The sequence below is a fragment of the Gavia stellata genome, chromosome 30 (assembly GCF_030936135.1).
Source record: "Gavia stellata isolate bGavSte3 chromosome 30, bGavSte3.hap2, whole genome shotgun sequence".
NCBI classification, from domain to species: domain Eukaryota; kingdom Metazoa; phylum Chordata; class Aves; order Gaviiformes; family Gaviidae; genus Gavia; species Gavia stellata.
The window spans coordinates 1,731,623-1,742,650 of NC_082623.1; the positions used below are offsets into that span (position 1 = coordinate 1,731,623).

Consider the following 11,028-nt stretch of genomic DNA (forward strand, 5'->3'; position numbering starts at 1 on the left):
TGTGGGGTGCAGCCCCCCCCCCCCAAGGGGATTTCCAGTGTAAGGAGACTGTAACAGTGCTGGGACCGAAACCTGGCAGGGTGCAAGCAGGGGGGGGCCGGGGGGGCTGTCAGCCCACGGCGAGGGACCAACCCGCCCTGGGGGGGCTGCTCTTAGCCCCCCCCCATCCTGCCTGCACTGCTGGCGGCCGGGGGGGGCCCGGGGCTGAGCCCCCCCCCAGCCCCTCGCTAAAGAGCTTCAAGCTTTAATTAATTATTGCTGCGTTTCCCTCGGCCAAAGTCAGCCTGGGGGGGGGGGGGGCAGAGCCGGGCCATCACCCCATGGCCATAGGGACCCCCCCCCAAGTTGGGGTGCCCCCGGGGGGGGCCCTGGCAGCAGTGCCAGCAGCCCCATTCCTATTGCTTTGGAGAAGAAACAGGCAGCAGCGCCGGGAGCCGGGGGCAAGCCTGGCTGGGGCCCCCCCCGAACCACCCCCCCCGGCAGCGGTGACACCTCAGGGCTCGTCCCCAGCCCCCCCGGGGACGATGCTGCCGTTAGAGGGGGGGTCGGGGGCTGCTCCTACTCCGTCGTCCTTAAAATAAAACAGCCCCAAAAAGGGAAAAATAAAAGCCCATAAAAGCCCCCCCGCGCTGGAAGGCAATATTACAGTGGAGTTAAGTTAAACCCCTGTGCCCCCCCCACCCCCCAGCAGCAAAGCCGCCCCCCACCGGAGCGGGCAGCGGGTGCGGGGGGGCCCTGCCTGCACGGCGGTGGGTGCGGGCAGCGTGGCGGCATCCCCGGCATCAGCGCCGCTGTGCCGCTACTCCAGGAGGTCCTGGGGAGAAGAGACGGGACCGTCACCCACCGGTGTCCCCGGCACGGCTCCCCCGTCCTGCCACCCCAGAGACCCGCTGGAGTGGGGGGGGGACACACACGGGGACCCCCGCGCTCACCTCGTCAGAGTCATCGTGGTACCCGCCCTTGCTGGCCGGGGTGCCGGGGTCCAGCGCGTCCATCCCCTCCACGCCGTTGGCTTCGGCGTGCTGCCGGAGGACGGAGTAGCGATGGACCAGGAACCTGGCAGGAGCAGAGATGGCGGGGAGGGGGGGTCAAGCTGCTGCCCGCACCACGGCAAGGCTCCCCCCCCGCCGGGGGACACACAGAGCGGCGGTGGGCGAAGGCAGCACCGGGCACGCGGGCGCTCCGCAGCCTCTCCAGCGCAAAGTCAGCCCGGGGAGCCCCGGAGATGGGCAGTGGCATCCCTGAGCGACGGCGGAGGTTTTGGGGAGCCTCCAGCCCCAGCCCCGGCTCCTCACCTGCCCCCGCAGACGTATTTCTTGACGAGGAGGACTCCGGCCACAGCGGTGACGAGCAGCATGGCCACCACGGCCAGGATGATGGGAGTGGAGCTGGTGGACGCTGCCTGCGGGGAGAGCAGGGAAGAGTCCAGAGTTTGAGGGGGTACCAACATTCCCCCCCGAACACAACCAGCACCCCCGTTTATCCCGAGGGATAAAAGCCACGACATCCCCGCAGCACCTGGCCGGGCTGCAGGCAGGCAAGAGGCCCCGGGGGGATTTTAGGCAGGACAGTCCTGCCCGGCACAGCAGCGGTTTAGCGGCGACCGCAGGAAATTTATTGGCTCCACGGCTCCAGGCAGGAGATGGCCCGATGCCCAGAGCCGTCACCGCGCCCGGCCGGTGTCACCGTCACCTACCAGCTGGCTGGGGTTGAGGAAGTTGCTGGTGCATTTCTTCTTCATGTCCGTCTCCTCCCGGCTCGGGCTCTCCCCTCCCGAACACTTGTCCCCGGGGATTTTCCGATACCTGGAGATGGGGAGGTGACGCTTGGTGACCCCAGAGCTCCCGCAGCCGCTTCCCACAGACCGCCAGCCCCGATGCAAGGCGATGGGGCAGGATCTGTCCCCGTTGGGAGCAGGGCGAAGGATTCCCCAGGGATTTGGGATTTCCACCCTGTTCCTCCCCGACCCTGGCTCCAGGGTTGACGCCGGCCAAGCTTTACCCGCTGGTCTTGAGCAGCTCCCGCCTGCCGTAGAGGCAGAATTCCAGGTCATGTCCCTTCAGCTCCGGCTGCTCCACGCAGACAGACTGGTTCTCCGGGCGGTAGTAACCAAAATCGCTGCGGGAAGAAGGGGAAAAGCAGATGAGACGCCGCTCGGGGACCCAGCAGGAGCCAGGCTCAAGGAGGGTGACATCTGGCCCAAAACGGGGACAGAAGGTGGGAGACGTGAAGACGGAGGGTACCAGAGGAAATCCTCCAGCGTGCAGGGACAGACGGACGGCTGCTTGGTCACCATGTAGTCCCGGCCGTTCTGACACACCGAGGACTTGCGGAGACGTCGGTATTGCTCCTTGTAGCCCAGTATGCAGCCGTCACTGGGGTCGCTGGGATCGCTGGAGTGCGCCAACCAGATGGTGTAGTCCTTGTCCTCGCCTGCGAGGGAGAGGGCTCGGTGCCGCGGCCAAGGAGGGGTCCCCGGGGGACGGCACTGCCGCGGCGCTTGGCAGGACATCGCTCCGGGGGGGAACAGCCCGGCACGAACCACGGGCAGGGTGCGGAAACCCCGACCGCTCACCCCGTCACACTGTCCCTGCAGTGGGGACCAAAGGCCACGCTCCCCAGGGAGAGACTCCGCTAATGTCACCCACACCGAGGTCTGGGGACCAGAGCATCCCCCGGCCCAGGCACGGCTGTCCCCAGCACCGGCTGTCCCCAGCCCAGCCCCGGTTGTCCCCACCTGGCACCGGCTGTCCCTGACCCAGTCCTGGTTGTCCCCAGCCCTCCCTGTCCCCGACCCAGCCCCGGTTGTCCCCAGCCCTCCCTGTCCCCGACCCAGCCCCGGTTGTCCCCAGCCCTGCCTGTCCCCGACCCAGCCCCGGTTGTCCCCAGCCCTGCCTGTCCCCGACCCAGTCCCAGTTGTCCCCAGCCCTGCCTGTCCCCAACCCAGTCCCAGTTGTCCCCAGCCCTGCCTGTCCCCGACCCAGCCCCGATTGTCCCCAGCCCTCCCTGTCCCTGGCCCAGCCCCGGTTGTCCCCAGCCCTGCCTGTCCCCGACCCAGCCCCGGTTGTCCCCAGCCCTGCCTGTCCCTGACCCAGTCCCGGTTGTCCCCAGCCCTCCCTGTCCCTGACCCAGTCCCGGTTGTCCCCAGCCCTGCCTGTCCCCGACCCAGCCCCGGTTGTCCCCAGCCCTGCCTGTCCCTGACCCAGTCCCGGTTGTCCCCAGCCCTCCCTGTCCCTGACCCAGTCCCAGTTGTCCCCAGCCCTGCCTGTCCCCGACCCAGTCCCAGTTGTCCCCAGCCCTGCCTGTCCCCGACCCAGCCCCGATTGTCCCCAGCCCTCCCTGTCCCTGGCCCAGCCCCAGTTGTCCCCAGCCTGGCACCAGCTGTCCCCAGCCCAGCCCTGGCTGTCCCCATCCCCGGCTGTCCCCAGCCCAGCCCTGGCTGTCCCTGGCCCAGCCTGTCCCCGTCCCCGGCTGTCCCCATCCCCGGCAGCGCTCACAGGTCCTGCTGAGCAGCTCGCTGAAGTCGATGGTGTAGGAGACCCACTTGCGGGAGAGGAAGTTCCCCCGGAAGCCCCAGACGCTGACGTTCATGGAGCGAGCCCCCGGCTCCGACGCCAGACCGGTGAAGAAGATGGGGTCCTTGGAGAAAGCGTATTTATACCAGCACTGCCCTTCGTCCGTCGAGAACCTGGCACGCGAGGGGTCAATCAGCACCCGGGTGGTCCGGGAGGCACCTCCTGCATCCTGCCTTTGCTTGGGAGGCCCCCCCAAACCAATGTGCCCCCCACCCTGCCATGGCAGCAAAGGGAGCCCGTGCGTACTCGATGACATTGACGGGCTGGCTGGTGTGCTCGATGGCGACGATGAGACCGCCCGAGTCCAGGATGGCGTAATGGTGCGGCCCCTCCAGCATCCGCGCCCAGGTGTAGCCTCCGTCATCCGAGATGTAGACGTCGGGGCTCATCACCGAGATGGCCCCCCCCACGCTCCCTGGGAGAGGGGGACAGCGTGATGGGGAGGGGGGACACACACGCAAATACGGGGCTCTCTGTCCCCGCCACCCGCCCCGCCGAGGCTCGGTACCGTGGGCGATGACGATGCCGACGGCGTTGGGCTCGGAGAGCGGAGCCATGGGGACGTTCAGCTTCTGGGAGATGCTGTAGGAGGCGTGGATGTGGAGGCTGCACTGCAAACGCAAGAGAGAGCCCGTCCAGGAGCCCGCGGCGAGCGGCACCGGCGGATTCGCCCCTTAACTCCCGGTGGGTGCTGGGGAGCACCCCAAGGACCCCCTCCCAGCCTGCTCAGGGCTTGCCGTGCAGCCCCATAGCGAGACCCACGGCCCTGTGGTGTGACCCACAGCCCACGCACGGCTGGCCCCACGCCCTCGGCATCTCTGGCGGGGGCTGCAGGATGGATTCACTCGCCCCCGAGCATCCCCTTGGCAGAGCCAAGGTGGAGAGTACCCAGGGGGACGGCACCAGGACCCCCCCGGGGGGGACGGACCCACCTCTTCCTTGCTCCTGGCCGTGGAGTCGCAGGTGGTGTTTTTGGGTTTCCGCAGCGGCACCCACTCCCCACCGCGGTCAAAAGTGATCACGGACTGGATGGAGTTGTCTGGTGGGAGGAGGAGGAAGAGCCGACGGAGTCGGGAGGATGCCCAGCGCGTCCTCATCCCCCCCAGCGCGGGGTCACGCTCCCCTCCAGCCCCTCCCCAGGACCCAGATCCCATCCCTGGGGAGGCACAACCCCAGTTTCAGGGGAAGGACGACGGAGACGCGGCCGCCCACCTTCGGAGAGGACGCTGGTGATGTAGATGCCCCGCAGTGAGGTGACGTTGGTGAAGTCGGTCTCCCCGCCAGTGGTAGTGTAGAGGTGCCGCTCCAAGGACTTGGAGTAGACGATGCCACGGTCGTCGGAGGTGTAGATGGTGCCAAAACCTGTGTCTGCAAGAGGGACACGGGGACAGCAGTGAGGGGGGGGCCGGGGAGCCACCACAGACTGGTATCAGCACCGGCGAACCCCCCGGGGTGTCTCGGGAAGAGGAGAAACCCCCGAGTGCCGCAAAAAGGACCCAGTGCGGTCACAGTCCCTGCGCGCTGCAAACCGGAGCGAGCAGCCTGCTAATTAGCGATGTCTTAATGAGAAAGTCCTTCCTCCAAGGCACAGCAGAGCTACTGCTGCGTGGAGAGCCCCGCGCTCGGGTGAGGAGCTGGTTTGCTTGCCGCACTGCTGCTGCGGAGAGGTTTCCAGTTGTCCCCAACCCCGGGATGTGTCCCTGTCCCCGTCACACGCAGCCCGGTCTCACTCACCGCCCGGCTCGTCCACGTGCATGAACACCAGGTCATCGTTAGCGGCCAGGATGGAGTAAAACTGCTCGTGCCCGACGGAGGGGAGCTGGGCCATGTTCCAGGTCTCACCTTGGTCGAGAGAGACGTGAATGCGCCTCGTGCTACCCTGGGGAACCAAAGCACCGTCATCCTTCATCCTCCTCGCAGGGAGAGGAAGGGGACGCCGGGGAGAGCTGCAGGCAGGGACGAGCCACCGCTGCCCGCTCTCCGGCAGCGCCAGGAAGGGGGACAAGGACCTTCTCTGTCATGACGGAGGCGAAAAGAAAGCGTCCTCCCAGCCCGAAGGAATAAATCTTGGTGCCGATGACCTTGAAGGCTTTGCCGAAGTCGGAGGTTTTCTTTAGCTCCAGTAACCCCAGATCAGCTTCTTAAGAAGAAGGGACGGTGGATTAACGAGCCCGGAGCTGGCTCCAGCTTCATCAGCCGTCACCGGAGCTGTGTGTCCCCCCCTCAATGTCCCAGTACATCCCCCTCCAGTGTCCCAGTGTTCTGCTGGGACCACCACCAGCAGAGCCCCCGCAGAGCCCCCCAAGTTATGGGGACCCCAGAGACGTGACTCGAGATCAAGAAGTACTTACTGCAGGAGTTGTTCAGGTAGGTGGTGAAGAAGATGGTGTCATTTGCACCCCTGGGGAAGAGATGGGGGGACACCCCCCCCCCAAAATCAGGTGGGACACGGTGGCCCAAGATGCCACCGCCCGCGGATTCCTCCCTTGCTGCGGCATCACTCCGAGGGGTTTGGGTGGGTGGGTGGGTGTCCCCTGCCTGCTCAGGTTGCGATCAGTCATCCTCCCCCTCAAAAATCATTTCCCCCCCTCCCCACAAAGCGGGCAGCCACTCACCACTTGGCCAGGCAGACGGCTTTGTGGATCTCCTCCCACTTCTCCCCAAAATCCTTGGAGACCCAGAGGCCGTTCTGCAAGAGCCGAGAGGTTGGTTATGGCCAACCACCCCCCCGCAACAGCCTCCCCCCCCAACTCTGGGGCTGCCAAACCCCCATCCCCAACCGCATCGTCCCCTCCTGCTCCATCCTGGAGCCACATGCATCCTCCGGGCATGGAGCCCAGGACACGTGGCCAGGATCCGGCTGATCCTTGGGGAAGCACCACCAGGAGCCTTCATTATCCCCAGCCAGGGTCCCATCCTGCCCGCCCGGCTCTCACCTCGGTGCTGAGGGCCAGCAAGCAGTCGGAGTTTTGGGGGTGGTAGGTGATCTGCACCAGGGGGTGGAAGGGCAGATCCGTCTGGACAAAATTCTTGGCGAAATCGGACGAGCGGAAGATCCTGCCGCCGCGGCTGCCGCCAGAGACGTCGCCCGTCAGGATGACCTGGGTACAGGGAAGAGGGAGGCGTTCGGCTGTGCCGGGAGCTCCGGAAGAAAAAACACCGCGACATGGCGAGCCTGGGGTGGGGGGGCTGCCGGGCGCAGGGGGGGTCCTGGCTCACCGCCATCCCGGCACGCCGCCCCCTCCTACCTTTCCCGAGTTCTCCGGGCCGATGGCCATGCCGAACTCGGTCCGGATGAAGGTGTTGTTGATGAGGCTGGTAATGTCCTTGAAGGTTTTCCCGTAGTCCTCACTGGAAAGGAGGAATCGGCATGGCCGTGAGCCGGTGCGGGGACTTGGGGACTGCTGCCAGCCCCCCCACCCCACCGTGCGTGCCGGTCCCCCATGGGGGTCCCGAGTGGTTGGGGGGGGGGCTCACCTGCGGTAGAGTTTGGACTGCCCGAAGCTCATGATCACCAGCGGCACCTGGAACGTCGTCAGGACGAGGATGACCTGGGCAGGGAGAGGCGGACAGGCAGGGTCACACCGGGGCACCCAGAGCTCCAGGGCCCCCCCCGGCCGTGGGCTCCCCCTGTCCCCCCCCCAGGGAGAAGGGCTGTCCCCTCCCTGGGCACCCCCCTCCCTCCATCCCCGTCCCTGCTTTGGGTCCCACCGGCCCCTCGGGCACGGGAGGGGGCCACTGTTGTCCCCCCCAGTGGGAACCGCAGCCGCTTTGGGGGGGAAGCCCCCCCCCAGCACCCCCCCGGTGCTTACCCCCGTGCTGTCGCCCACCCAGGAGAGTGACACGGAGCCGCTGAGGTCGTCGAAGACACACTGCGAGGGAAGAGATGGCAAAAGCACTCCTACAGCTGGAGGGGGGGGGGACACGAGCACCGGGCCCCCCCCCAAAGCAGGGCAGGGTGCAGCGTGCCCCACGGCCACCCTCTCCCAGGGGACACCAGGGTCCCGGTGCCTCCCCCTGCCACCCACCCAGGAGGGTGACACCAACCTGTCCCCACGGCACACGGGTGCGGGAGGGTCCCCTCTGCGCCACTCAGCCCCCCCCACTGCGCTGAGACACCCCCCGCCCCCCCAGATGCTGGAAAAGGCTCCCAGCACCCACGTCTGTGTGTCCCCCACCGTGTCCCGCAGCAGGCAGGGTGTCAGGCAGCTGCCCGCAAGCCAGAGACCCCCCTCGGTGGCACTGGGGGACACTGGTTTGGACTGGAGCAGTGCCTGGGAGCGGGGTGGGGGCGGTTGGGGACACTGGTGGCAGGGAGGGGGGCCCCGCGGTGTCACCCTGTCCCCGCGGCGTCACCCCGTCCTCGCGTCCCGCTCCGCGGGAGGCATCTCGTTACGGGGGGGGAAAAGAGGGGAAAAAGGAGAAAGAAACGTAAATTGGCGCAGGACCAGTCAAAGGACTGGTCAAACTGGGCGGGCAAAGCCACCGCCAGCGAGCGGCGACCAGCAACCGGCCGGGCCGGCAGAGCGGGAGCAGCCGGCGGATCCCGGCACAGATCCCGGCACAGATCCCGGCACAGATCCCGGCACAGATCCCGGCACAGATCCAGCCCCCCCAGGGGAGCGACGCCAGCCCCGGGGTTAATGTTCAACCCACAGCCGCCCGCGCTGGGGACGAGGTCGGGATCCCCCCCCCTGCGGTGGCTGTCTGTCCTTCCGCCCTGTCCCCGAGTCTGTCCGTCTGTCCGTGGGGGCTTGGGGGGGGTGTCTGCTCCCCGCCGGGGGGTTAAGGGGGGCAGGGGGTGCTCTGCCACCCAGCCGCTGTCAGGCCGGTGTCTGTCTGTCTGTCTGTCCCTGCTCATGGAGCCTGTCCCAGTGCAGCAGGTGCCTCTGTCTGTCTGTCTGTCCCTTAGGGGAATGTCTGTCAGTCTGCCTCATCCTGGCCCAGCCGGCACAGGGAGAGCAAGGTCTGTCTGTCTGTCTGTCCCAGAGGATGTGGGGGGGAATGGGCGTCTGTCCGTCCCAAGGGATGTAGGGGATGTCTGTCTGTCCGTCCCAAGGGATGTAGGGGATGTCTGTCTGTCCGTCCCAAGGGATGTAGGGGATGTCTGTCTGTCCGTCCCAAGGGATGTAGGGGATGTCTGTCTGTCTGGCCCTCCCAAGGGACGTAGGGGTGATGTCTGTCTGTCCGTCCCAGGGGATGTAGGGGGGATGTCTGTCTGTCCGTCCCAGGGAACGTAGGGGCGATGTCTGTCTGTCTGTCCCAGGGGATGTAGGGGGGATGTCTGTCTGCCTGTCCGTCCGTCCCAAGGGACGTAGGGGCGATGTCTGTCCGTCCGTCCCAGGGGATGTACGGGCGATGTCAGTCCGTCCATCTGTCCCAGGGGATGTAGGGGGGATGTCTGTCTGTCTGTCTGTCCCAGGGGACGCAGGGGCGATGTCTGTCTGCCTGTCCGTCCGTCCCAGGGGACGCAGGGGCGATGTCTGCCTGTCCGTCCGTCCCAGGGGACGCAGGGGTGATGTCTGTCTGTCCGTCTGGCCCAGGGGACGCAGGGGCGATGTCTGTCTGCCTGTCCGTCCGTCCCAGGGGACGCAGGGGCGATGTCTGTCTGTCTGTCTGTCCCAGGGGACGCAGGGGCGATGTCTGTCTGCCTGTCCGTCCGTCCCAGGGGACGCAGGGGCGATGTCTGTCTGTCCGTCTGGCCCAGGGGACGCAGGGGCGATGTCTGTCTGCCTGTCCGTCCGTCCCAGGGGACGCAGGGGCGATGTCTGTCTGTCTGTCTGTCCCAGGGGACGCAGGGGCGATGTCTGTCTGTCTGTCCGTCCATCCGTCCGTCTGTCTGTCCGTCCCGCCCCAAGAAATCACCTGCCCGCGCCAGGCACTGTCAGGGCACAGGACGGGGACGTGTCTATCTGTCCGTCCGTCTGTCTGTCTGTCCGTCCGTCCAGCTGGGGCGGGGCGGGGGTGTCCGTCCTCCCGTCCCGGCCGTGGGGAGTGGGGGGGGGTTGGTTGATGCGGAGGGTCCCCGGTGCCCCCGGTAGCTGCTGGGGGGTCCCCAGTCCCCCCCCCCCCGGTGGCTCCCGGTCTGTCGGCCCGCCCGGGCCCGCGGCCCCGCCCGCCGGCTCACCTGGTGCGTGTTGTTGCCGAGGGCGGCCGGGACGCCGCGCAGGCCGCCGCAGGCCTCGCCGCCCGCCGCCGCCGCCAGCCCACCGCCGCGGGGGACCCGGTGCCGGGCCCGTGGCCGCAGCCCCAGCGCCGCCCCCGCCGCCCCCAGCGCCAGCGCCAGCGCCACCGCCAGCCGCGCCGCCCCGCGCGGCCCCATGGCGACTCCGGCCGCCGCCGCCGCCCCGCGCCCGGGCCCGCCGCCGCCCGCCCCCCGCCTCCCATTGGCGGCCACCGCCCCGCGCCGCGCCCCCGCGCCGCGCCCCCTCGTTGTGGTTGGCTGCGAGAGACGTCGCTCTGGGCCGCGGCACGCCTCCTCGGCGGCCGGCCCCGCCCCGCGCCTTCTGGTTAGCCCCTTCCTTTGTCAATCGCCGCCCTCCTCCTCCCGTGATTGGCCGGCAGCGCTTGCACGATGGGTGCGGGCTCGCCCTCTCCCTTTTGACCCCGGGCTCTAATCTACCTAGCGACAACCCTATGATTGGCGGCGCGGCGAAGCGGGGGGGCGGGGGGGAGCGGCGGAACGATTTTCTGATTGGCCGCAGCGACAGGTAGCGGGGGGCGCGCCGGCCCCACCCCCGGCCCGTGCAGAAGGCGCGGGCGCCCACGTGCGCGGGGCCCCCCCCGGCCCCCCCCGAGGCGCGAAGCCCCCGGGAAGGGGGTCCCGAAGCCACGGGGGAAGCGCGAGGCCTGGGGAGGCTGAGGCTGCTTGTGGGGCTCGGCCCCTGGTTTTGGGGGTGCAGAGCTGGGGGGGGGACGGGACGGGGACAGCAGCGTGTCCCCCCCCCGGGGCTGCCCCGGTTTCCCTGGGGCCGGTACAGGCAGAGCCCGGTGTTTTTGAGGCCGGTGGCGTTGCACAAGCGGGCTGGAGCGCGGCCCTGCCCTCCCCGGGGAGAGGTTTGGAGCAGAGACACCCCTGGCAGCCCCCCCGCCCCGGAGAGGGGAGGGCTCCGCACCCCCAGCGCCACCAAAGGTCTCCGTGTCCCCCCCGCCCCGGTGTCTTCAGCTTCGCAGAGGGGGGGTTAAACCTCCCACCACACCCCAGGGAGAGTCTCGGGATGCCGGTACTCCCCCCCCCCCCCAGGCCCTCGTCCTTTCTGCTTCGCAAAAAGGGAATTTCCATTTTACCGCTGTGTCATCATTCCGCCTTTCCCCCCCGACACCAAAAACAACCTCCCAGCTCAGGTGTGAAAGGCCCAAGGAAAACCCTCCTCTGTGACCAGCCGCCCGGACGGCATCGCCTGGGAAGGGGCAGATCCCCCGCCCCGGTGGGCATCCGCCACCCTCACCCCCC

At 68.1% G+C, this 11,028-nt stretch overlaps 1 protein-coding gene across 2 annotated transcripts; it reads right to left on the reverse strand.

Moving 5' to 3' along the window:
* Window positions 1-750: 750 nt before the first annotated feature.
* SORT1 (sortilin 1) lies at window positions 751-7,447 on the reverse strand. 2 transcript variants are annotated; one of them, XM_059831146.1, is made up of 19 exons: window positions 7,388-7,447; window positions 7,053-7,126; window positions 6,824-6,926; window positions 6,512-6,676; window positions 6,191-6,264; window positions 5,927-5,976; window positions 5,585-5,715; window positions 5,310-5,454; window positions 4,788-4,943; window positions 4,508-4,614; window positions 4,084-4,186; window positions 3,822-3,990; window positions 3,498-3,688; window positions 2,244-2,433; window positions 2,002-2,118; window positions 1,697-1,805; window positions 1,296-1,402; window positions 933-1,056; window positions 751-814 (listed from the first exon to the last, which is right to left on the reverse strand). In XM_059831146.1, exons 2-19 carry the CDS (start codon window positions 7,082-7,084, stop codon window positions 800-802), a joined length of 2,088 nt encoding a protein of 695 aa, XP_059687129.1. In that variant the 5' UTR covers window positions 7,085-7,126; window positions 7,388-7,447; the 3' UTR covers window positions 751-799. The 2 variants fall into 2 exon arrangements, with proteins under 2 accessions (XP_059687129.1, XP_059687128.1); XM_059831145.1 differs by lacking the exon at window positions 7,388-7,447 and having other exon boundaries at window positions 5,585-5,712; window positions 7,053-7,120.
* Between the last annotated feature and the right edge of the window lie 3,581 nt (window positions 7,448-11,028).

Excerpts from the sequence above, each read along its gene's own strand:
- SORT1 (XM_059831146.1), bottom strand. The coding sequence starts at position 7,084 with ATGAGCTTCGGGCAGTCCAAACTCTACCGCAG. Across the intron at positions 4,615-4,787 it reads CACCAGCGTCCTCTCCGAAG|ACAACTCCATCCAGTCCGTG; the intron begins GTGGGCGGCCGC and ends TCCTCCCACCAG. Across the intron at positions 4,187-4,507 it reads CGGCCAGGAGCAAGGAAGAG|TGCAGCCTCCACATCCACGC; the intron begins GTGGGTCCGTCC and ends TTGCGTTTGCAG.